We start from the raw sequence: 26,093 nt of genomic DNA on the forward strand, positions 1-26,093 counted from the left end.
ACTTCCAATGACCAGACTCACTGACAGGACAACCAAGAGTAGAGCTTTGAATGTTTAGGATTTGTTGTAGGCTACTATAGTTGATTAGAACTATATTTCCCACTTCCATCTGGAACTGTTTCCAAACATTAACATTTTCAACAAGTTTCTGATTGAGGAGGAGGAGGTGGTTAGCTTGCTGGTACACAAATCAGAGTGGCAGTGCGAGGTTCTACCTCTACATAGCCATAACCTCATTGCTTTGTGCGTGATGAGTAGATTGCCATCTAAAATCACCAGTAACCAGCCTGAATACTCCACCGTTCCAGCAAGCGAGGTCTTGATAGGCTGGAGGACGGAGAGTTTTCAGTGGATTTGGGGTGTTGCGAAGAGAGGAAAACAAGGACGTATCCCACAGTTGCAGGTACGAATTGCCCAGTTTGAAAGTTTATTAAATGGGATTTAACATAGTTCAAAACAAATTTCATTGTTTCACGTACTATTTAATAGGAAAGGCTACCTATCGCTTGTTGCCTTAAGATTAACGTTACGGTACACCTTTTTGGTGGTTGCTACTTCTGGTGGCTATAGCTAACGAATCAGAATAGAGCTAGCTAGTGCTAGCTACCTAGCAAGTGCTAAATTGGCTAACGTTAGGATAGTTAGTTAGCCTGTCATGCCAAACTCGACTGTACTCTAGTTATTGTCAGAAACAATCCCGACAAGTCTGTCATACTATATATTAGTATGCCACCAGCCAACTAGTTGTTTGGCTTGCTAGCTAAGTTATTTTTAACAGTGATATAAGAACAGTGTTAGCTTGAAAGTTAGCTAGCTAGACTTATAAATCTGTCATCTACTTCTGTCACCGCGACGGGAGCGTCGCGTTAGCTTCATGTCATGATAACGCTAGGTGGCTAATTTAGGCTTGTTGGGGTGAATATATTCTGACAATTGTAGAAGATAGCTTGTAGCCATGGTTAGGCCCCATTACAATTTGGTTTCTAATGATGTGATCATTCTTAAGACATCAATAGCACATTGTTTTAAAAACCCAACACCTTTTAACGCTACGAAAACCATACGACATCTTTACTATGATGGAACGGCGCACGTTTTGTAAAGGTAGTGCTTCTCCATTCTAGCTTAGACTACTTGTTGGTTTGCTAAAATCTTCTTGAATGTCGAAGACGCGCTGGTCATGCTGGTGCTAACTTGATGTTTTGTCTAAATGCAATTTCACTTTCTCCATGAAGTTGATGGCTAGTTGGTAAACGTTTTCGTGTTGACAATTTTAATGTAGACCAGAGGCAAGAACCCGGCCTGCCTTCAGAAACATGACACCTGCAGCTACCTGACCCAAGTAGCTGTTCTGGATGTTTAGTTGCTCCTAAAGAAGCCGAACTCTAGAATTCTGGAAAGCAAGTTGAGTGTTGTTTGAGGTGTAAATGTCATATTGTGTAGCAAAGGCAAAAGTATGTACCTGCAGCTAATTTATATTGAATTGTACTGGTTCTTTGCACTGTGTTCTAAACATGAGTATTCTCTGACCGTCACCCTGTTTGGCTGTCATCTGTCCAGTATAGAGACAGTGTTCACCATAGGGAACAATGGGCCCTTTGCCACACATTTCTTGTGGAGTTGTCAGCTGATGACTGAAAGTCAGTTTTGAATAAATCCATTGTTGTGATTGTTTTATAACCATGAGGTCCTCAAAATGTGAAACAGAATAGTTCTCGTTGAAGTTTGTTTTTGTTGAGCTAAAGTTGTAGATGCTTTTATGTTTAGTTTGGTTAAACCCACCATCACTAGTGACAGTGTCCTTGAACAAGAAGCCTAGGCTTTAGTGAGTACTGTATTGTCTACTGCCCTTCGTTCTCCTCTATGCCCGGTCTCAGAGTGTGTCGTCTCCTTTGTGAGGCTGTGGTCATCTGGACCATGAACTCAATCCACACACTGGCTGTGCTGCAATTATCACCCCATCTGATATCCTCTGTAATCAGGACCATGTCTAACAGTGGGGTGCAGGCAGGACAGATGGCAGACAACGCCCCAAAATATGAGTCTGAAATATTAATAGAAAGACCATATGTTCACAGTCCATTAATACATTTGACTTGGGACAGATGATAGTGGAGAAGTGGATGATGTTGCTCAAACCAGGGCTATTTCAGTTGATCTTCTATACAATTTTTTTTTTTTTTATCACTCACAAACTGACTCTTGTATGAGCTACTGTTGTTTTGTAGAGAATGTGTGAACTGTAAACTGTTTTATTCCCTGTGGCCTTTTGAAGATGGTGGGTCTGTGCGTTGTCTTTCTGTGGTTTCAGAGGTGTGGTTTGGCGAGGGAATGGAGCACCCTGTGAACAGAGGGGAGACCATGTCCATGGGACTGTACGACAGGTACTGTGCAATGTATGTCCAACTTTATTTTTCTACTCTACCATCACATTTAACATTCACATAACACACATATTATTACCTTTTAAAGTGCATGTAACCGCAACCATACGCTGTTTCCAGGTCCCCTCTCAACTGAATGCTTTTGTACCAGGTGACTAATTCATTACCTCAAGTTGAGTGGGTTTCCTCCATAAGCCAGTTAACTTGCCATTGGCAGAAGTTCCAAAGAATTTCTATGATTAGGGGGGAAATTATGCAGGAGATTAATATATATAGTTGAAAATATATATATATATATAGTTGAAAATGTTGTATAATGAATGATTGTCAGCTCTGTGTCCTCCCTGGCATTTGTGTCAGGCTTCGTTAATCCCCTGTCATTTATGCCAGTTCGCTTGTTGCTGCAGCTGTTCTGATGGATTTTGCCTGCTTTGAGGACGTCAAGAAGATTTAAGAAAAGTTCTTGAAACAGAAAGGCTTTTATGACAGAGAGTTACAGATTTAGCTGTGCTCTTGAGCTATATGCATCGCTGCTTGTAGGCTTTACTTACAGTGTACTTGAGCACATACATTAGCCTTTACGGTTTACTGAAGCCATTATACTTTACTAGTCTTAACAATTGCCAATGGCTGCTTTGGCCCCTTTTGAAATCCACCTGAATTATTGGCATGGCAAGGATGTTCGGACAAGCCTTGTAGTCAATTTTTTTCTATTTCCAAATCTTGGTTCCAGTCTTTAAGTCAGTCAAGAAACAGTTTGAGACCTCAAAACTTGCAGGCTGTTCAGCTGTCAAGCAGAAAGCTGCCTCATTACAGGCACCAAGTAAGTGGTTGCTAGGCAATGGCTGTCTTTGTCCAGTGAGCTTGTCTCTGTAGTGAGTGCGGTGCAGTGGAGCGACCAGGAGAGGTTGCAAGCTGACTGAAGGCAAAGCGGATGATGATTTAATCAAGAGCCTAAATTGCCACTTGCCAGTAATCTTGGCATATAGCATGTACACAACATTGACCAACCCAAACCAGTTTAGGTTGTGAAGAAATACTCTTTGCAATATTGTGTTTCAATGAATAGAGGGGATGATGCACTGTTGGGACAGTATTGCTTTGTGATTAGTTTTGAGTGACGTTGGTCTGATGAAAGCCTGTCAGTTTGCAGGAAGCTGAGTCTCGGTTTGAGGCTCAGGTACATCTTTTTCTACAATACAACAAGGACAAAAATAGCTATTTAGGTCTTTGTCATTTTCCTATATTTCACAGTTGATGGCTAAAATTAGAAAATGACGTCAGTTGGATGTGTTGTTCCAGACTATTTATCAGGCTTGGGGACAGAGCTTTATGTCCGTGTCTTTCTATTCTCAGCCGGATGATTGTTTTTATGAAAATAAAGTGTTGTAGCTTTATTGTATTGTCCTGATGACCATGTGACCTTTGAACTGAGGCTGTTGGGAGAAAGAGGTCCTGTCATCTGCCAGATGAGTTAAGCTCATCCTTCTTAAGGGCAGTATCACGGGATCGTTGGTGAAAGGTAACTTTCAATCAGCCAGTGAATGAGAGCTCAATAACTCTGTTTTTTGAGTGCAAAAAAAACAACCTCCTAAAGATTTACTCTCTGACGTTGTAACTAATTGTACCTAACAACTAGCTCACAACATTGTACCTAACAACCAGCTCACAACAACCACTTCATGGAAGGAAGCACAGGAGTTACCCAGAAGCAGGGTCGAGAGCCTTGGATTAAACCATTAAGCAGTCATTACATCTAAGACCATCTACTAACTCTGGTCTCGGTTATCCAGATTGATTGTGAGTGAGGATGGCAGATCGTTTGTGACTGAGGCGGTGGCCTTATGTTAGCCCAATAAACAGGCTGAAGCTTGAGGACGGGGTCGGCGGCTGGCCACGGCTGCATTGGCATGGTTCTATCCTGGAGGTGAAGAGTCCTCCACCAGCTCCTGCTGGAGCATTCATCACCTCAGCCTCCTAATGCTCAGAGTCTCTTCCATGCACTGATGTATTCACTGGTGGGAGTGTGTCTCTAAACAAGCACTTATTCAGGATTAGATTAGTTCCTAGCCCTGTTCTGCTAATGCAGTGCTTTTCAAACATTTGATGTCAAGGCCCCCTTGTTGAAAATGGGAAATCATTTCAGCTCAAGCCCGCGTCACTCCCTATTGCACTTTTTCTTTTAATAGCAACTATACTTTCTTTTATTTTATACAATCTCCCTGGCATCCTCCTGTGCCTTGCCCCCCCCCCCCCCTGGGTGTTGTGATTCACGCCCGAAGTTTGAGCGCCACTCTGCTCGTGTTAAATATGTCATCGTTCGGTGGAGAAGCAAACAAAAACTCAAAGGCTTAATATACTCTGAAGGACACCACCCCTGTAGGTGTTCCATCCCTCTGTCTCCAGTCGTTTGATTTGATCTGCCATGCCCTGTGGTTGCTCTCATAAACATTCCCTACGTGTCAATTGAAAGTCCTGTCACTCTTGTGGTGACAGATGTACAGGATCTTAGACTCTGCCCGGCAGAAGAGGCGAGATCGTTTTTGATGTGAGTGGTGAAGGAGGGAGACAGCGACTGCACCCTCTTATCTGCTGCTGACCGCTTGCTGTGGAAGTCACTCGGACAAGATTCGGACAACCAAGTTCCTCCTCCAACCAGTAGATGGAGGATGTTTGTCTCAGCCTGCAGTCAGGACGGCTGTCTCTATAGTCCTGATGTCTCCAGGCGCATGCTTCCACTCACTCTTCATGGTCTGTGTAAATGTCAGACTAAGGCTCGCTTCACAGAAGCCAATTCATTGGATCCAATGGTCAATCGTGTATGCATCCTCTCCTCCGCAATGTTTTCTGTCTGTTCTGTAGTATAGGCTGAATCCGGTTCTTCAGTCTTAGGGATCGTGTGTCTGACTCTGTACTTGGTATAATCGAGTGTGTGTGTGTGTTTTTGTTTAGTTTACGAATCAACACTAGTATTTTAGTTTAGGATGTTGATGTAACTGTGCCTTTATGTCCACAAATGGAGTGCGTGTGATCTTGTCTGTGGCCTTGTCATTCTTGGCCATGCTGCATCCTTCAGGTTTATCACCAAGGAAGTACACCAGTATAAATATTCTTCAATATGTTCTACAGTCTGTTATCAAGACAGAAAAGTGTCTGCAATAGGTGTTAATTGAATGTTGGCAGTGCTGTGTTGACTGAGTTTCATAATTGGTTTTATCATGTTTATTTTTCTCTCAAGTTGGCCCGCCGGTGTGTGTATTTATACAGAGAAGTAAAAATAGTGTATTTGTCTAAAGTATTGTACCAGTGTTCATTCTCTCTGATATAAATATCAGTTCTTTTGTGTTTTTGTTAATGGGCTCCCATCTGGCTGTGCTCTCGCACCACTCATCTCACAAAGGGCTTTTTAATCCCCTCGTTCCCTTTTGTCTTGGTCCCTGCCACCTTCATCCACTTCAATTCGGGCCCGGTAAAAAAAAAAGACAATGTCGTCTTTTCGAGTCCAGTTCACAGAAGAAAGCATCCAGGGGCCACTCAGGCACGTGTGTCCTCAGAGGGGAAGGTGTGGGCTGGAAGATAACGACCTGAAGCCTGGGCCAGGGCCGGGGCTGGGTCTGCAGCAGCCCTGCTGTGGGGAGTCCAGCATCTGGAGTTGTGGAGTGGGATCCTACACACTGAGGAGCTGGCAACATGGAGAGATGGCGGTTGATTATTGTAGCCTGTCTGGTTGACAGATAGAGAGATGGTGATTGGATATTGTAGCCTGTCTGGTTGACAGATAGAGAGATGGTGGTTAGATATCGTGGGCTGTCTGGTCGACAGATAGAGAGATGGTGGTTGGATATTGTAGCCTGTCTGGTTGACAGATAGAAGGATGGTGGTTAGATATCGTGGGCTGTCAGGTCGACGGACAGGTCGACGGTTAGGGAGGATGATGGCCAGGGTTCATTCTGCGTGTGTGAGATTCTAGAAGTGTTCTTGTGCAAAGGCGGAGAAAGTACTTGTCAAAAGAACAAGGTGCACTGGAAGCCTAGGCTTAAACGTTCTTGACGTTGTCCTCAGCTGTTGTTAGACGAGAGGGAGCGTAATGGCAGAAACGAGCACAGCGCCCAGCTCTATGCCTGAGTTGTTCTGCTCCCACGGCTCAGATGGAAATTGTTCTGTACACGTTGAGGGTGGACGTTTGTGTTTGATCAAGATGAGTTGTTGTTTCCAGGCAGGGCTACAGCTGCATGCACACCTGCAGTCTTCCAGCTCGATTCCAAACAGCTCCATTGCTTACTGTGTATTAAAAGTCCGGTCAACATCTTTTCTGAGGATCTTCCTAGAAGTGTTACTCTTACATCCCCACCGTTAACTGTCAACAAGCTCTGAGATCAGCACCTTGCACCAGATACATGTGCAATATCCAACATATTACAAGAGCAAATGTCATCGGAGCTATTAGTAGTGGTGTTAATTTGCCGGTTGAAAATTGCAAGTTATTTATCCAGTGTAAGCAAATGTTATTTTTGGGCAGTTCTCTCAATGGGGAAGGGGAGGGGAGCATGCTACTGTGGTCTAAGCCTCTGCTCAGTGCTTTGTATGTACATTCCCCTCCCTCCCTCTCTCTCTTACTCCTCCCTCTCCTCTGCCTCTCCCTATAACAAGCCGAGCACTGCAGTCGCCTGTCCTTTAACAAGGTGGCACTGTTGCGGAGCTGCTGGGTTGAGTGGTCAGAGGCCTCAGGACTGGAGGGCTCTCCAACAGCAGGTGACTTGAGGGACGCGTACCGGGCCAGTGAACACTGGGGGACGGGATTCTCTGGCTTCTCCCGCTAGCGCTCTAAATCCTCCGTCGTTAGCCTGCGCCGCATCCTCCACGCCACGGCTGTTGTCCGCCTCGCTCTCTCTCTCTCTCCTCCCTCCCCCCCCACCGATGCGTGTGGGCAGAGTGGGATGGAAGCCCTCGTTGGAAGCCTGTTTGTGGAAATGCTCTTTGCTGTTGATATCGCTGTAGCGCCGGGCTGGTGACAACAACATGCCGTTAAAATGGAAAAGTGGTTCCCCGGTCAGCTGGAAATTCCCAGTGCCAGTGCTTAAGACCTCCAGGTCCTCTCCGCTATCGCCCGCCTACATGTGAGTACGGAGAATTCAGCATTCACAGCATGCTACGGTGGTGCTGGGGTTACTGACTGTTTTTTGCTTTGGGGTGGGGAGGTGTGTGTGTGGGGGGGGGTTCATTACAAAGATTTTTTTGGAGTACATGGAGTCCCCTTCGTTTCATTGATTGCAGCCTAATTGGGCAGACTATGACGGGAGCATTGTTGTGTGTCGAGAGCGCTTGATTTAATAACCTCCTTTGTGCGCGCTGTGCGCCGACCAGCCAGCTAGCGGAACAGTGTCTTCCAGAGCAGTGTGCCTCATTATCTCTGGCCCATTTCAGTGTTAGCGTACCCATGTCGACCGGCCTTCCACCCTGCCTGGGGCTGTGTTCCGCTACAAGGACTCCTGGCCAGGGCAGTTTGGGAGGAGTCGGCCTGCCTCTCTGCCTCCCTCCCTGCCTGCCTGCCTTTGTCAGTGCTCCTGACGTGCCCTGGTTTAGGAGCTATTGTCGTCTGCTGCTGTGGAGGGGGGAAGGGCAGAATGCTGAGGGGGCATTGGGGGCTCAGTCCTGCCTCTCAGTCTCCCCCGTTGTGTGAGGGGGAGGTGTCTCTGTCCTGCATCCCCTTCTTGGATGCCTGCTGAGGGGGTTTGATGTTGGAGGTCTCCCCCTGCACACTCACCTGGTCTGGGACAGAGGAGTGGCAGCAGGCTAGTGTTGAATGGAAAAACAGGACATTTCTACGTGATTTTCCTCTTCCTTAGTGACAGTTTACCGGTTTAAGTCTTTAGACTTGGCATTAGAAGTATCGGTTACTTTTTCTCAGTGTTTACGGATATACAGAGTGATTGGATCCAAACTGAATCGACTCCCAATCTTCCGTGTAACCTTTGCCGTAGTTAATGATGTTGACCCCTCTCTGCCTCTTGTAAGGTTGGGCTGAGCTGGAGCAGAGATTTAGCTTCACGGTCTGTGTTGATATTGTGTCAGCTAAACGTCATCACATGGGCTGTAATGCAGTGTGTCGTATAGTTTTCACAGTATGGCCAAACCCAATTTCTCTTCATTCTGACCCATCTTTTTAGCTATGTTTCACCCCATTCAAAACGCCTAACCTCTAACTGAGCCCTGCCCTGCCCTGTCCAGGAAGAACCGTTTCTATTTAGACTTTACGTTGTGTGATGTGTTTTTGGAGAGGCTGATCTGAGAGCTCTGATTATAGGTTTCTCTGTGGTCTCTCTCTCTGAGGAAGGGAAATAACCTGCGTTTCCATGGTGCCCTCTGAGCGAAGCCTCTACCCTTGTCGTAGCTTTGGTCTGCTTCAACTTTGAGAGGGAAGTGCCAGTGTTTGCCCTGACATAGAAACAGGGATGTAGGGATAGAGGGGTATTTTAGGATGAGCTGGTGTGTGTAAACGTGTAATGGTATCTCTGCTGGAGATTATCATGGTGTGTGTGTGCGTGTGTGTGTGTGTGTGCGTGTGTGTGCGTGTGTATTTGCCTCCAGTGATCCCACACAGGTTTAAATATAGCATAGCTGCCCATGGTGCAGATTTCATGCTTGGGAGGAATGGCAGGTGAAGGTGCCTCGTCCAGAAGACCTACAAAATGACTTCAGGTTCACCTGGAGGTCTGTGTTTATCCCCACTTTCAGGTTGAAAGCCCGTATTTTGCAAAAGAAGCAGCGCGATAGGGGGCATCATTCTAGATTGTTATGTGTGTATAAACAGCTATCAAACATTCATTCTGACATTTTTGGCAACATATATATTTTCAAAGGAAAGCACCTCTCTGTTTGATCGTGCTTCTCTCTCAAAGCTTAATTAAGACACAGGCGCACAGTCCAACCCAGTTGAAAGGGATGTTGGGTATTCAAAGATGAGGAGGTACGAGGGGTCAGTCCCACCGTGAATATCCTTCTCAGGGAGACGAAATCTGGCACAGCATGAAATCACATCACAGCTGCTCTGCTCCTGCTACCTGGAGCACGGCTGCACCTCATTAGCATCTCAAATTAGGGGGGGGGGGGGGGGGGGGGGGGGGGGGGGGGGGATCTGTCGTGGTAATTCAGTGTTTGGGGGTTTGGGATGGACTCCCTTTGAGATGTCCAGGATTCACAGAGGAGGGTGGTTACACAACGTGAGCTCGAGGGCTCGCTGGGTGAATTGAATGTTCTCTAATGCATTGCAGCAGTCGGTTCTATTCTTCAGGGACTTGGAATCAGCCACAGGAGAAAGTGGATTGTGTTGGGGGAGAATGTAGCCTAACTGATAGCAGGTTTGTAGTTTTGGACACAGCCTAATGTGTCTAGGGGCCGAGAGTGGGGTCTTTTTGTAGGTGTTTGTCGTGGTGTTGATGTTATATTTGTTTGTTCACCTTTTTTTTTCCTTTCATTCCCTGCCCTTTCCCCTTTCCATGCTTTGCATCTGTAAGAAGCATGAAAAAGGATGCTGTGAAGAAATTGTGTGTTAACATCTCTTTGATTAAAGTTGCTGCTGTCCTTAAGCTGCAAGTTTTCATTATAGTGATCATCCAATTTACAAAAGCAATTAAGACTCATCGCACGCCTACCCCTATCCAATTTGACCAATTTAATTAAGTGTTCCCTGGTGTTTCTCAGAAGTGGTTCACACTATTTATTTCTCGTTCTCCCAAGCAGCCGATTCTTGCCACGTTGCAGCTTCTTGCTAATAATACAAATGTCCTCCCCCACTTCTCTCCACTGATGCAGAGTAGTCAGACTTGTGTACCAATTGTTGGTGTGTCATTCATAACTGTCTGTCTGCCTGTCTGTCTCTCTGCCTGTCTGTCTGTCTGCCCGCGAGGACGGTACGAGTGTGCGTGTTTACGCACAAAGAACGTACCGTTCACCTCGGAGACGTCAGAAGCCCTCCTGTGTGTCGTTTTGTCTTTCTGCTTGTCTGTCTCTGGGATTCTTTTAGCTTCTCTCTCTGTTTCTGCTGTCTGTGAGGAGTGTCTGTTTCTGGGATTCTTTTAGCTTCTCTCTCTGTTTCTGCTGCCTGTGAGGAGTGTCTGTTTCTGGGATTCTTTTAGCTTCTCTCTCTGTTTCGTCCCCGGCAGCCACCAACACTCCTTTGTGGTTTGGACGACCCACTCTCTCCTCGCTGCCTCCCCGACTTACCACCTGACGGGGTAAATGAACCAGTAGCTTTGCCGCCTGTGCTGTCTGTTACTGTGACTGTGCCCACTCCTGTAGCCATGACGACTCCTCAGCATCTGCTAGCGTGGACCCTGATGTCCCGCTAGCGGCCATTCACCATCCCTCCACCTCCCCCTCCCGCCTCACAACTCCCATGTATGAATCCTTACTCGATGATCTGCATTAGTACACTTTGCTCTGCCTCACCCCCCCCCCCCCCCCCCCCCCCCAGGCCTGGAGGCTGGGTATGTGGCCTTGCACGGTGTGGGGGTGTGTCCGTAGCCTCTTTGTGAGGCCGTCGTGCCAGCTAGTTTGTTTACCTGTGGTGGTAGTTTTAGTAGCTTTGGCATCGTTGTGTTTAGTAGCTTTGGCATCGTTGTGTGTGTGTGTGTGGGTGCTTTGAGGAGACGGAGGCTAGGCCTGTATCATCTTGACTGATCGTGGCGTCTAGCTGTAGCCCGATGACATGTGAGGGGAATCATAATTCGAATGCATTTCCTGATCCTCCTCTCCAATGTTATTGCAGCCTTGGTTCTCTTTGATGTCAAACGTTTTAGATTCTCTTTTTAATGCAAAATGATCCGATGAGAAGCGCGGGAGACAAAATCTCTTCAGCTCTCACAAACAACCTTTTTTTTCATGATAGAAATGCTCGTCTGCAGTCTTGTCTCCCGCGCGGCATGAATGGAATGATTGCGTCGTTCGTGTGGCTTTCGTTGCTTTCATCGTTGGGGCATGAAAGTCAAGGCGGAACTGAAAGAGCTCCAGCGATGGTCTGTGTCCTGTTCCTCTCCATTATCATAATGAACGGAGAAGCGCTGTCTCGTTCGCTGCAGACTGATACCCAGGCCCAGCTGGGAGCTGGGCCTGGGCCTGGGCCACGCCCCACAGAGGAAACTCCACCTCTTCCAGTATCTCTACATCATTAGACGTGGGGGAGGGGGGGTATACCAGTGCCTTGTCAAATGATCTGTAACGTAATAGTGTTACAGGTGCCTTGTCATCTAGCAGGACCCATTTTCCTTGCGTGTGTGGGTGTGTGTGTGTGTAGCAGTTGGAAGATGCTGGGGAATTCATGTACTGTGCTGTGGAATAGAACCATATAAATAGGCCTTCCTTTGTTGTGTTATCCCTGTGTTACATCTCTTTTGTGACACTTGAGCTTTTCCTAGTTTTGGCAGTCCCCAGTCAGTTGGTCATGTTTCTTTACTTTGACACTAATTATGAGCTTATCTGCCTGTCTCTCTGCGCCCCTCTCCCTGTCTCTCTCCCTGTCTCACTGTGCCCCTCTCCCTGTCTCTCTCCCTCTGTCCTATCGCAGATCCCTCGTGGAGGACGACGACCCTCACATGAAAGTGTCGCTAGGGTGCGGTGACATGGGCGTCTCCGCCCACCTGCAGGCCTCCAAGACTGGAAACACCCGCTTCTTCACGAGCAACACCCACAGCTCAGTGGTCCTGCAGGTGAGGAGCCCACCCACTCCCTCCCTGGTCCCCTTCCTGCTCGTCAGACCACGTGAAGCCGAGCCATTCTGCTGCACTGCAGACCTTTGCTAGCCTAGCGTGCCAGGCCACGGGTCACTGCGTTGCCATGCCACCCTCAGAAGATCTGGCTCCGTTCCCTGCCCTGTGCCTGGCATCTGTCCCCGCTGAAAGGCGTTGTGGCGTGGCAGGCCTGGCAGAGTTACATATACCCACACAGCCCACCTCGTGAGGCACCAAGGCATTGATTGACGTGGCATCGAAGGTTGTCAGGCCGCTGCTAACTGCGTCTAATTGCGGCGGGCTATTACCACGGCCTGGCTCTTAGAGGCCACTCAGTCAGTTATTGATGGAATGTAGCTTTTTTTTTTTCTTCTCTCACAGAAACGAAAATGTACAGATGTCATTTCCTGTGACGTCAGTCGAACTGTGTTTTCAGCCATAACGTGCGGGTGTCAACCCTCGCACGCTTGTAATAGCAGCGGCTGTTTAAGGGGTTTGTCGCGGTAACAGTCTGAGTAGATGCCACTGTTGCAGACCAGGGTTCACAGTTCATGGAGAGATCCTCCCAGCCAGGCCCTCGTCTGCCAAGATACTCCGTACGCTGCATGAGACCTAAACATCATTAGGATGTGTGGAGCGCATGCCGCCTACCCAGGGCTGCCTGCTAAGTGACTGCTGAGGAAGCAGTCGGCGTTGTCGGAGCCTGGCGCCGGATGCTGATGGGCCACATTGTGTCTTAATAGACGTTTCATCGCGCATTTTGATTAGCACTTTTTCCTCAGCATAAAAAGGTCAGGAAAAGGGCGTAGCGCTGGAGAAGGGGATGTTTGGAATCTATGTGCCGTGCTGTGGCATTAATCTTGATACTTCTATTGTGCAAATAAAACTGTGCTATTCTGATTGTATTATCTTTCCAGATAAGTTATTTTGTCCAGTACCTCAATGTTTTTTAGAGAGGAAATTGTTTTTTTTTTTGTGTCTGTTGTTGCCCAGGTTACAGGGGGCCAGGTTACAGGGGGCCAGGTTACAGGGGGCCAGGTTACAGGGGACCAGGTTACAGGGGCCCAGGTTACAGGGGACCAGGTTACAGGGGCCCAGGTTACAGGGGGCCAGGTTACAGGGGCCCAGGTTACAGGGGCCCAGGTTACAGGGGGCCAGGTTCCAGTCGTAGTCTCTTAGTCTCTTCCCTGCTCCACCTTGCTGCAGTCTCTAACCTCCCAACCCTGTCCTCCTCTCTTCCTCCCAGGGATTTGACCAGCTGAGGATAGAGGGATTACTATGTGACGTCACCCTGGTGGCGGGGGACGGCGACGAGGCCTTTCCCGTCCACCGCGCCATGATGGCGTCCTCCAGCGACTACTTCAAAGCCATGTTCACAGGTAAGCCCCGCACCACCACCTGCCAACGCCAGCCACATGCTAGCGCCGCCACATGCTAACGCCGCCACATGCTAACGCCGCCACATGCTAACGCCAGCCACCTGCTAGCGCCGCCACAGAGCGGGGGAGGAGCCGCGTGTCCTCGTTAGCGCTGATGAACAGCTACGGTGGGATAAGCTCTCCGGAGCACCACAGCTGCTAACCGTGTGGGGTTTTCAGTGGTGGCAGAAATCGCAGAGCTCCGTAGGCTGTGTATATATTTCTGTGTGTGTGTGTTTGAACTAGCAATAGAAAATCAAAAGGGTATTACTTGATCGTGTCTGTCTGGTGTCGGCGGCATGGTTGAGAAAAACATATTATGAGGTTGTCAATCTCCCTGGAAAAGCTTTGTGTTGCATGGATTCTCTTTGATTTCAAATCCTTTGTTGTGTATTTTTACCACCATGTCTCTTTTTCTTGTCTTCCTCTCCTAGTTCTTTAATCATGGTATTTCAACCAGAATTATACACCTGATGCCTTTATCTTAAAAGACAAATCCCACCGAATAGTGTTTTCGTATGCTATTCCTTAAGAGGGGCAAATGAGACGTTCTCATTAACTCAAGGAGGTTATACTGCTCTTAGATGAGAACATATACAAGAGGTTTAAAAGTGTTTTTGTGTTGAAGTGGACCTGTTAAGAGGGGGAAGTGAGACTGTATTTAAGACGCTAATAAGTAGAGTAGGCTTGTGCTGAGTAAATGCTTTTCCCTGAGACCCTCAGTCCTCCAGTACTATTCTGTCGTCTCCAGGCACTGCTCAAGACATTCCCTTGACATGTTGACATCATTGCGGATGGAAGACTGCATTTCACAAGTTTACGCTTCCTCCATTTAGACTCAATTGTCAAAGGCACAATGAAATCAAATAAATTAGACTCTTAAATGGCCTTTTCAAGCAAGCAAATTGAGTGGAGCCAACACCAATCTTCCGTCTTTTTTTCATTTTGCTGTCCGTCAGGTGGAATGAAAGAACAGGATTTAATGTGCATCAAACTACACGGCGTGAACCGAATAGGCTTGAAGAAGATCATCGACTTCATCTACACGGCCAAGCTTTCCCTCAACATGGAGAACCTGCAGGACACTCTGGAGGCAGCCAGCTTCCTGCAGATCCTCCCTGTGCTCGACTTCTGCAAGGTCTTCCTCATATCCGGGGTAAGGAGCCTGTTCTAGCCAGCTCAGCTCCCCCATCACCAGACGAGGGGGGGATTAGAACCTACAGCTTAACACACGTCTGACGGCTGCTTCTGTCAATGTTGGCTTTCTGCGATGGTCTGCTCCGTTTCAACTCGCTTCTCAATGTGTGTGTTTGTCTGTGAGGGTTCATGTGCATATGTTTGTTTGTTTGTGTGCCTGACATTTGAAAGTGTGCATTTGTTTTTTAGGTAGCCTAGAACGGACAGACAGTAGGAGAATCTCAATGTCTCATTTTCCCCCCTCGCAGGTGTCTCTGGATAACTGCGTGGAAGTGGGGCGCATCGCCAACACGTACAACCTCACCGAGGTGGACAAATACGTCAACAACTTCATCCTCAAGAACTTCCCCTCGCTGCTGGGCACGGGGGAGTTCGTCAAGCTGCCCTTCGAGCGGCTGGCCTTCGTCCTGTCCAGCAACAGCCTGAAGCACTGCAGCGAGCTGGACCTGTTCAAGGCGGCGTGCCGCTGGCTGCGCTACGAGGACGGTCGCATGGACCACGCCCCCAAGCTCATGAAGAACATCCGCTTCCCCCTCATGAACCCACAGGAGCTCATCAACCACGTGCAGACGGTGGACTTCATGCGCACGGACAACACCTGCGTCAACCTCCTCCTGGAGGCCAGCAACTACCAGATGATGCCCTACATGCAGCCCGTCATGCAGTCGGACAGGACGGCCATCCGCTCGGACAGCGCCCACCTGGTCACGCTGGGCGGCGTGCTGCGCCAGCAGCTGGTGGTGAGCAAGGAGCTGCGCCTGTTCGACGAGAAGGCCCACGAGTGGAAGGCGCTGGCGCCCATGGACGCGCCGCGCTACCAGCACGGCATCGCAGTCATCGGGAACTTCCTGTACGTGGTGGGCGGCCAGAGCAACTACGACACCAAAGGCAAGACGGCGGTGGACACGGTCTTCCGGTATGACCCGCGCTACAACAAGTGGATGCAGGTGGCGTGCCTCAACGAGAAGCGCACCTTCTTCCACCTCAGCGCGCTCAAGGGGCACCTGTACGCCGTGGGAGGGCGCAACGCGGCCGGGGAGCTAGGTGAGCTGGGGGTTTCCCTGTTTCTAGTTTGTCTCGCTTCTAGAAGTCTCCATCTCGAACTCTACAGCTTTAAACATCTGGAAATGATAAGGGGGGGGTAAGCTAAGGAATCTAGGAGTCGTTAACATCAAACACATAAGTTCCACTGATTCTGTAACTTTATACATTTGTATCGACACCCCAAGTTTCGCAACGTACCGATGTAGCACAGCCAGCCATGAGATGAGATGGAGAATACGGAAGCCGGACAGTGGTCATGTGACAGACGGCAGCAGCGGGGTCGCTCTGGAGTCTAGACTCGAATGTTCACAGCCTAACAGGACGTTGGTTTGACGTCAGTGCCCAGCCCAGCCCATCAGCAGTCAGACTGCACCCAACACCTAAATGCATTGTGCGATAGACTAACGCGTTCTGCAGAGAAGGGAGACTGGCGTTGGTCACGATTTGAAATGGAAGGGAGAAATCAGGACAGAGTAACACGGCGGATATCATTTGTTTAGTAGTTGAGGCGGCAGGCGTGTGTTGCAGGCGTGTGTTGCAGAAGCGTGTTGCAGAAGCGTGTTGCAGAAGCGTGTTGCAGGCGCGTGTTGCAGGCGCGTGTTGCAGGCGCGTGTTGCTGCAAAGTGCTGTGGGAAACCCTGCCGTAATTGCAAGGCGAGGGGGCCAGCTGTGCCCCTAACCCTAGTGGGACAAGCATCACTCCTCAAGTTTGGTCTTTGTAGCTGGATTGTGTGGTTGCAGTGTGCGTAGCTGCCACGTTAAATAAAACCAAACCAAGTCACCTTGTGTGAGGCAATAATGCTGCCTCTCTCCTCCTTCATCTCATGAAGGGTCACTGTCACTCATCCCTCTCTAAACTTGACAATTCGGCTGCATTGTATCCGTTTCTTTCATACATGAATCTGTTTGATGTAACCCTGTGAAGGTGCGATGACGGGAGAATGGTTTGGAACTTTGATAAGCCACCGAAAGTCTGTCAGTTTGCTGTAAAAGATTTAAAGAACATAAAAGGCTTTGCACAGTCGGGGTGGAAAACTGTCTGTGCCCGCATCCGTGCGTGCAAGGTGGTAACTGCAGTTATAAACCATCAGGCGTTATATTTTCAGGAATTCTCCCCTCGACCCCCCCCCCCCCCCCCCCCCCCCCTCTCTCTCTCTTCAAACATCCATCCTGTTAACCTCTCAGGCTATAGTCCTCCATAACTGTCAGTCTAAACTCCTGTCACCATAAGTCACTGCAGTGCACTGCACTGCGAAGCACAAACATGGAGGAACAATGACAGAGACGCTGTCTGTTTAAATCATTGGTTTATACGACGCTGTTGTAAATATAGCTGCGTGCCTTTGCATGGTTCTTGAGCAGTCATTTGCATTTATACCTTAAAGCATATAGTACCCCAGGGAGAAGTAGACATGCATTGGGTATAACTGTGTGGCTGTTACTTAATTCAGATTGGAAAAATATATACTTTTTTTTTTTTTCATGCTTTCTCACAAGTGGTTTATTATGCAGGAAGGAGGTGGAATAGGCTACACAGACACATTACACAAAAGTTTAATTGCTTGGATTTTAATGGCTTTCTCTCGCCACCATTTTTTATTTTTTTTTTTATGTATGAAAGGATTCTTCCATTCTGGCTGCAATTAACTGAGCACTGATCGTCCTGTGTCTGTGACCAAACATCCTGTCAGAAAGTCTAGGCCTGTGGGCCTCAGTCTGTGGGCCTGGCCTCAGTCTGGGGCTCTGGGGCTGTGGGCCTGGCCTCAGTCTGTGGGCCTGGCCTCAGTCTGGGGCTCTGGGGCTGTGGGCCTGGCCTCAGTCTGTGGGCCTGGCCTCAGTCTGGGGCTCTGGGGCTGTGGGCCTGGCCTCAGTCTGTGGGCCTGGCCTCAGTCTGGGGCTCTGGGGCTGTGGGCCTGTCCTCAGTCTGGGGCTGTGGGCCTGGCCTCAGTCTGTCGGCCTGGCCTCAGTCTGGGGCTCTGGGGCTGTGGGCCTGGCCTCAGTCTGGGGCTGTGGGCCTGGCCTCAGTCTGTCGGCCTGGCCTCAGTCTGGGGCTCTGGGGCTGTGGGCCTGGCCTCAGTCTGTGGGCCTGGCCTCAGTCTGGGGCTGTGGGCCTGTCCTCTACCAGGGCGTGCCTGAGGCAGTGGCACAGGGGAGGATACTAGGGTGCCTCAGGACTATAAAAGCTACCTGGAAGGTTGATGCTCACACCACGCCAACGATCCCACGGTCGGCAAAGCAGAGTTGTCCAGGTGAATAGGCCCATAGCTTACATTGCTCAAATGTTTAGTTCAGGTAAGGAGGTCACGTGTCGTCACAGAAAGATAAGACTTGGATAAGAGAGTTGTTGGTTGGTTTCCATGGTAACCGTTCGGTGAAGAGCCTCACCTGTGGAGATCCAAGTCTGTTTTGATCCAGGGCCTCATGTCGAGTTGTTTGCTACCGGCGCAAAATCACTGAGACACACACACACACACACTCGTGCTCTCTCACGCTCGCACACAAACACACTCTCTCGCACACACGCACATACCGTGACACTCCCGTTTAGAACTGGGTCGACGGATCGATGCAGTCATGCGGCACTGTGCCGTCACGTGACAGAGACAGAGGAGGATCTGCAGTTTGAGCCGATCACCTGGACAGGTGGCTCCGCTTGCCGCCTGCATGTCACGGCCGGGATGAGCACGTTATCATCCAGCTCTGAATATTCCTCTCTGACTGCTGAGTGACACAGACTCAGGCCACCCCCACTCTACATGGACGTGTTGTCTGAATGAAAGGAGCTTGACTCCTCAGTCCCAGCCCACAGACTGGAGAAGTGAGCTCATTGTCGGATCAGTTGAGTTTAAACCCAGGGGTGTGTTTGGGTTTTTTAGATACCAGTGCCAAATCGCTACTTTCAAAACGGTTCCGGTGCATAAACGGGGCCTGAACCCCAAGAAAAACATTTTTAAAAGAGGCACAAAACGACAGTGGATGACATAAAAAAAACTTTTTCTTCAAAAAGCTGTGTTATTATGTAACGAGGTAATTGATGCCCCCCCTCCATCCCTCCCTAAAATGTTCCGTCTCTTGTCGAGCCACTGCAGCGTGCGCTGGGGGAGGTAGAAGCCTGTGGCGGGGGGGGAATGGAGGGGGGAATGGAGGGGGGGGGGGGGGGTTAAGTCCCTGAGACCTTCCAATGCCTCATTTGCTGCCGTTTGTTCTTCTTAGTTCTCACTTGACCTACTTTCCGCTAATGCTGTATATCCCCCCCCCCCCCCTCTCTCTCCCCCCCCCCCCCTCTCTGTTCTCCCCCAGCCACTGTGGAGTGCTACAACCCCAGGACAAACGAGTGGACGTACGTCGCCAAGATGAACGAGCCACATTATGGCCACGCGGGGACGGTCTACGGAGGCTACATGTATATTTCAGGTACGGCTCCCAGATCCTTCTCCCCAGCAGCGCGGCAGCCCTGCTGGTGGACGCAGTGCCCAGTCGTCTTGGCTGAGCGTGCGTTTCTCAGCGTCTGCGCACCAGATGGTAGGGCTCTGTAGGCGCCCGGGCCCTACGAGGTGGGCGGGTCACAGACGATCTGCTCTCAAGCTCACAGGCTTCTACAGGGGCCCACGCAAAGCCCTCCCCAAATCCCAAGGTCATCCGGTGGCTCTGCCTGTGTCTTCTCCTGCACCCCCACATCGGTGTTGCCGGGGGGGGGCAGGGGGGGGGACTTGTGAATCGCTCCTTGTCAGAGACTTGGGTGCAGCTAATCCTCTGTTGCTCTGTAGGAGTCAGCACCGTGCTTGTTCACTTCATAGGATTGAAAACAAAATCCTGCCTTATGGAGATGAGCCCTAGTTTCTCAACGTGTGACTAATGCAAAGTGATGCTAGAGAGAGAGAGAGGGAGAGGTTGTGTTAAGCCAAACTGGCCGCTCCACACAATGTACACAATCAGAGGACACACACACACACGGCCCAGCCCTGTGGTGGGAGTCTGGGCCTGCTGCAGTCTCTCTGCAGTGTTCACACTTCCCAGCTGACGGGGCTCACTGCCTCTGCACTGCCCGCTATTTCTGTCACTGGTTGGCATGTGGCTTCAGGTCAGACTGGCACTCAAACAGCCCCTCGGACAGGAGGCAGGAGCACGTGGGAACACGCGTTCCTCCTCCGTCACGCCAGAGGTGCGTGTCCAGGGGGCGGAGCTAGGTCAGCTCAGCAGCGCTCAGCCCAGACAGCCCCGACTCTGCATGGAGACGGGGGACCATTCCATGACACCTGCTCGCAACCAGCCCCGGGAAGTTAAGCACAGAGGTCAGGGTTGGTATGTGTAAATGAGCTTGCCTAACAGCGGGCTGGTGTTCAGGCTCAGGGGGGGGGGGGGGGGGGGGGGGGGCTGGGGTTTGGAGGGGCGCTGGCAGGGAGCGGGGCCTGCAGGGTCACGTGGGGCGGAGGCGTGAGGTGGCCCCACGCGGGCGGAGGTGCAGGTCAGGGCTGGCTGTCGGGCCAGATCAGGCCCCACTGCCTGGTTGGGCTGCTGGGCTGTCTGAAGGCATCGCATCAGCTGTCTGGAGCTGACGCACGCGCTCAGGCCCACAGGCCTCGCAGCTCTCCTCCCACGGTGGGGCCCTCACATCTGCCCACACCAGCAGCAGCAGCTCCCCACTGCTGGAGGAACTGGGGGAGAAGGGCGTGTTTTTTTTGTTGTTTTGGAAGGTTTTCGGGGCCCCGTATCACGTTCACTTCCCCAAGTCTGATTCGCCGTGATGTCGGCCGAGAGTATTCTGAGCTGAAAGGACGCCTGCTCCTTTTCTTCCGGGTTCCGTTTCAGCGGCGCTATCTCAGGCGAACAAACTGCCTCCTTCAGCGAATCTGCCCCAAGCCATCGGTGTACTCCGAGACTAAGGATAGATCTTCACAGGGTGACATTGGAGCTTGCATCTGGCCCTTCTCTCTCTATCACCACGGGGGATTTAGGGAACGTGCTGACCCATTGGTTTTTGTCTCGCTCCTCTCCCCCCCCCCCCCTCCACTCCGGGTCTCGTTTTGTTACAGCGCCGCTCATCTACCCAGCAGCTCATCTGTTTTTATTTTTACAACCGGTCGCCGCCCTGCGCAGTTTTATCTCGTCCAACAGACAGATGAATGTAGCGGCGGCGTTGCGATGGCGATGGCGGGGAGATACGGGCAGGTGCGGCGCACACTCGGCACAGACGACAAGCTGTTGTCTGAGACGCCGAGTGTGTGTGTGTGTGTGTGTGTGTGTGTGTGTGTGTGTGTGTGTGTGTGTGGTCGCCGCGGGAACAACTGTCTTCTTCTTTCTTTTTTTCTTAAGGAACAAAAGTAGGTCTTTGTTTCGTTTTTTTTCTCTGCCTGGGATTTGTGGCGGCGGGGGGGGGGGGATATCTGGGGCGGGTGTTCAAGAAGCATTCATTACGTCGAGATCTCCCACTAACCTTGGGCTGTGAGGTGCAAACTCAGCTGATCTACTCGCCATGTCAGACCGGGTCACTCTTCACTGGGCTGGACGTGTCTGCCTTGAAGTCATTGTTTTAATGGACAGTGGCTCACATAGAGAGAAGGGAACCTCTGGCCATCGTGGTGCTCGATCTCTCCAGCGCAGGGGACTCAGACGGTCCCAGAGGAGCTGGCATCAGTCTCCTGATCGGCCAGGGCCACAGCATATAAATAAGCCTGTAAGTATAGATTAATGGGTCTTGGATAGAGGGAAGCGGAGAAAGAGGGAGAGCGAGCGAGAGAGAAAGAAAGAGAGAGGGAGACAAACGGGGAGAGAGGGCTCTGGGCGGCAACAGCAGAGCATGGATTCCGGCTCCTCTCGGCATGCACTGCAGATTCTTTCTGTGGTGTGTTTGCTTCCAGCCACTCTGCACGGGGCGGGCGGGCAGGGGGGGGGAGGGGCTGGCTCCCACTCAGATGCATGCTGGGATTGTGTTCCTCTTTATTTTCAGCCTTCCCTGTAGACATGTCCTGTTTAGTTTTTTTTTTTCTTTCACTCCGCCCCCCCCCCCCCCCTCCCTCGGCTTTGCTTGTCCCATCTCCAGCATTTGTGTCTCCACCAGGGTGTGTCTGCGTACAATCACTTTACAGTGTGGAGCACTTAGTAGCCTCCTCCCTCTCTCGCTCTTGTTTTCTCAGGGAGGAGCGTGTTTGTTATTGTTTGTCCTTAATGAGCGTGGGGCTGATGATAGGCTGCTGCTGAGGGCTGGGTGTCCCGGGGAGCCATGCTCAGAGGGGAGCCATGCTCAGAGAGGTGTGGAGGGTTTCTATAGAACATCTTCTCTGGGCCCTGGCCCCCTCTCTGGGGCCTGGCTCTCTCTGGGGCCTGGCTCTCTCTGGGGCCTGGCTCTCTCTGGGGCCTGGCTCTCTCTGGGCCCTGGCCCCCTCTCTGGGGCCTGGCTCTCCCTGGGCCCTGGCCCCCTCTCTGGGGCCTGGCTCTCCCTGGGCCCTGGCCCCCTCTCCGGGGCCTGGCCCCCTCACTGGGGCTTGCCTTCTCTGGGGCCTGGCCTTCTCTACCCAGAGTGGCCAGTCACAGAGCTGTTGCCTGGCCATGTGACTGAGGGTCCTGGGGCGTGTCCAGTCCTGCCCCATGCTGTCCAACGTGCCAGGCTGTAATGTAGGTCTGGGCTGACGGGGGGAGGATAGAGTTCCCCATTAGGTCGAGTGTACAATTGGCTCGCTCCGTTAAATGCTTTTTGTTTAGCGCCCGGGGCTATTTTAGAAAACCCGAGAGAATCGATTTCACGGCTTGTTTGTGACCGCCATTGTGTTTTGTCCGTTTGCAGGTGGAATCACTCACGACACTTTCCAGAAGGAGCTGATGTGTTTCGACCCGGACGCAGACAAATGGACTCAGAAAGCGCCCATGACAACGGTGCGCGGCCTGCACTGCATGTGCACGGTCGCCGACCGCCTCTACGTCATCGGGGGCAACCACTTCCGGGGCACGAGCGACTACGACGACGTGCTGAGCTGCGAGTACTACTCGCCCGCCCTGGACCTGTGGACGCCCATCGCCGCCATGCTGCGGGGCCAGAGCGACGTGGGCGTGGCCGTGTTCGAGAACAAGATCTACGTGGTGGGCGGCTACTCGTGGAACAACCGCTGCATGGTGGAGATTGTCCAGAAGTACGACCCGGAGAAGGACGAGTGGCACAAAGTGTTTGACCTCCCCGAGTCGCTGGGCGGGATCCGGGCCTGCACGCTCACGGTGTTCCCCCCCGAGGACCTCACGGGCTCGCCCTCCAGAGAGTCGCCCCTCTCAGCACCTTGAGGATCGAGGGGGGGGGGGGGCGGGGCAGGGGGCCACCCTGCTTACACCCCCACAGACCCCCCTCCCCCCCCCACACACTATAGACATTGTTTGCACTTCCCTTTTGGACTAAATCTGTACTGCATCCCGAAGTACCCCCCCCCTCCTCCTCTCCCAAAGCTGTGCAGAACCCCCCCCCCCCCTCCGTCTCCGTCTCCCTAGTGATGAAATCCATGTACCGATATGGTTTGGCAACCTAATTACATGTTAATGTTGCATATTTGGTATATTTTGGCAGGAAATACCTTGACTTGAAGAGTGACTTTGCAATTCAACTTTTCTACCTGATGTCTCTGGAGTTTTATGATGTCCTGTTCCTTTAGACGTTTTACCAGGTGAAGACCATCGTGTTGGTTACCATGCTGACTGTCTCTTCTAGTCTATGCCAGGTCAGGGCCTGCTGACCCCAGGGGGGGTCGCATCAGGGCACATGATCACACGATCAGCCCCTACCACGTGGTTTTAAACTCAGGGGTTGGCCCACGCCCCCTCTTTCTCTCTCCCTCTTTCACTTTCAGTTGTTTCCTGCTATTGCTATGAAACCGTTAACAAAATGGTGTTTTCTAAATTTAATAAACAAGATTTTGAAAAAAATATAACATGATGATTTTCTTCCCGGCAGATATACCTGCTTGTTTCTACATGTTTGTACTGTGAGCTGTGGTTTGTATTCCTGATATATGATGTGTATGGTGTGGGTCCCGTGAGCAGCTGTTCAGGTCAGTGGTCCTCTCACTGCAGAAGCTACAGCAGATCTCAAGATGCAAACTGTCTTCTACTCGCTTATACCACAGTTCCAGCTCAGAAGTGGTTGTTCCAGTTCCAAATGATCCTCCCTGAATCTGCTCCTGAGCAGCGCCCGGGGGGGGGGACTCTCCGCTCGGCCTCCCCTGTCCTTATCTGGCATCAATACAAACGGTAAGGTCAGTCGGTCTGCCCACCTGGCCCATTAAAATCGTGCTGGCAGCATATGGTGTCCAGCCCTGAAATCTGCTTCACATTAATGCAAGGAAAGCAGGCTCCCAAGCAGCTGTTCTAGGTGTGGCTGGTCTGTGTGTTTTTATCTGGGAGAAGAAAGGGGGGAAAAAACTGCCTTGGGTATAAGACTGTTGTTCATCGTTCTGACTTTGTGTGATTGCCGTTCTTGAGGACGCCTAGTGGCGCCGTGGGCAGGACATGTGAACAGCCTCCAGGAGGGCTGGCTCGTCCCTGCCACCTGCCCTCGTCCTCGTTACTCACGTCTCCTCGGGCCACCGCTGCACCAGGGCCGCTTCAGCGCAGCAGCGAGCGCTTCCCGTTCAAGGACAGGCTGTAGGAGGCCCTGAAGGGGCCTGGGGAAAGGAGGAGGAGGAGGAGGAGAGATGGAGGGAGCTGGGGAAAGGAGGAGGAGAGATGGAGGGGCCTGGGGAAAGGAGGAGGAGGAGGAGGAGGAGGAGAGATGGAGGGAGCAGGGGAAAGGAGGAGGAGGAGAGATGGAGGGAGCTGGGGAAAGGAGGAGGAGAGATGGAGGGAGCTGGGGAATTGGATTCCTGATGGATGCTTCTTGCCTCATCGACAGCCGGTCTGAGTAGTCCTGAGATGACTCTCTGTCTGAAGTGCCTGCCGTTGTTTACAGACACGTCAAGAGGGAGTGCTTATTCTCTCTGCTATCGATACTCACTGGGGTTGATTTACTCAGGATATGGTAATAATGCCTTCATTGATTGAGAGGCTGTGAGAGGAGATGATGTGTTGTGCATTTTTTGTACTGATAAGAGTTAAGCTCTGATTAATTAAATCTTTTCGGGGGAGTTATTTTTATGCCGAGAGGGAGAGAACTAGATGGCATATTATTGAAATGCTTATGTGGCCTGCTGTTGCCATCATAAGTGTAAGAGGATATAACACAAGTGATTTGTTCATTTCCCTTCTCATCACGTCTGTACTTGACCTATTGATATTTCCACTCCTGTATAGCCGTTGCTCTTTCCCATAAGCTATGGTTGTAATCATCTGTCTCCTTTCATTATCCCTTCTATACTCAATGTTCACACATAACTGACTGTGAAAAGGTCAGCAGATTCACCGTCTCGTGGAGGAGAGGGCTTGGACTGTTGGGATGACTGTTTACCTCCGCGAGCCGAGTCGCAAGCAGGAGAGACGGATCAGATGACACGGGAGATTTTGCATCGACGCCATAAATTCATCCTTTTAGCCGTACTCTTCAACACTCGTTTTTTTTTTCCTGAGGCTGACACATCACAAACTAGTTCCTGTTCCTGTTGTTCTCTAGTGGTTCTTATTAGTCACTCTCAGGACTGGAGTGTAGAACCTGGCAAGACGCATCCTCCAGTCTGTAATGTTGGGTTTTTAATGAGGGCTGCGTTGCCCTAAATGCTAATCCAGCGAGAAAGCAAAGAAAAGTGGAGCGAGTTTGAAATGTCCTCATCCGCCTCTCTCTCTCTCTCCTATCTCTCTCTCTCTCTTCTATCTCTCTCTCTCTCTCCTATCTCTCTCTCTCTCTCCTACTCTCTCTCTGTTTCTCTCTACATCTCTCTCTCTTCTATCTCTCTCTTCTATCTCTCTGTCTTTTCTATCTCTCTCTCTCTTCTATCTCTCATTTCATGTCTTTCCCTCCTCACTCCCAGGATTTCAGCCCCATTTTCCGCTTTCAGTTCTGTGACTGAGAGAAGGAGTTGGAGAGAAGTGTGGATTACAGTGTGAGTTTTTACAGCGCCGCGTTCACACATGCATGGCTTTACATATCTCCAGGGGAGATTCTGGTCCCCGACACCAAATGACCCAGATTCTCCAGGCAGCTGTGTCGGCGTGCACAACACTCGGGCGACATTGTCAGTCAAAATATTGCTAGAGTAAGATGAAGCCAAGGACAACAGTGCAGGGTGGGGAGTCGACTTCCCAGGCTTGTTTCTTGTTCTTTCATCCGAAGGAAGGGCGCTGCAGCTGGCAGCAGTGTCTCAGCAAGCAGGTCCGGGCAGCGGTGGCCTTGAGGAGAGAGATTGATCCGAGGGCCTTGC

The 26,093-nt window shown here is 50.7% G+C and overlaps 1 protein-coding gene across 5 annotated transcripts; it reads left to right on the forward strand.

Annotated features, from left to right (window-relative positions):
• Positions 1-46: 46 nt before the first annotated feature.
• Positions 47-23,674, forward strand: klhl13 (kelch-like family member 13). 5 transcript variants are annotated; one of them, XM_047020885.1, is made up of 9 exons: positions 47-403; positions 2,312-2,396; positions 10,547-10,618; positions 11,947-12,088; positions 13,356-13,488; positions 14,487-14,683; positions 14,973-15,768; positions 19,069-19,182; positions 22,550-23,674. In XM_047020885.1, exons 2-9 carry the CDS (start codon positions 2,332-2,334, stop codon positions 23,035-23,037), a joined length of 2,007 nt encoding a protein of 668 aa, XP_046876841.1. In that variant the 5' UTR covers positions 47-403; positions 2,312-2,331; the 3' UTR covers positions 23,038-23,674. The 5 variants fall into 5 exon arrangements, with proteins under 5 accessions (XP_046876841.1, XP_046876840.1, XP_046876839.1 ...); XM_047020884.1 differs by lacking the exon at positions 10,547-10,618 and having other exon boundaries at positions 58-403; positions 2,312-2,384; positions 22,550-23,673; XM_047020883.1 differs by lacking the exon at positions 10,547-10,618 and having other exon boundaries at positions 139-403; positions 22,550-23,673.
• Positions 23,675-26,093: the final 2,419 nt, after the last annotated feature.

Source organism: Hypomesus transpacificus, chromosome 5 (assembly GCF_021917145.1).
Source record: "Hypomesus transpacificus isolate Combined female chromosome 5, fHypTra1, whole genome shotgun sequence".
NCBI classification, from domain to species: domain Eukaryota; kingdom Metazoa; phylum Chordata; class Actinopteri; order Osmeriformes; family Osmeridae; genus Hypomesus; species Hypomesus transpacificus.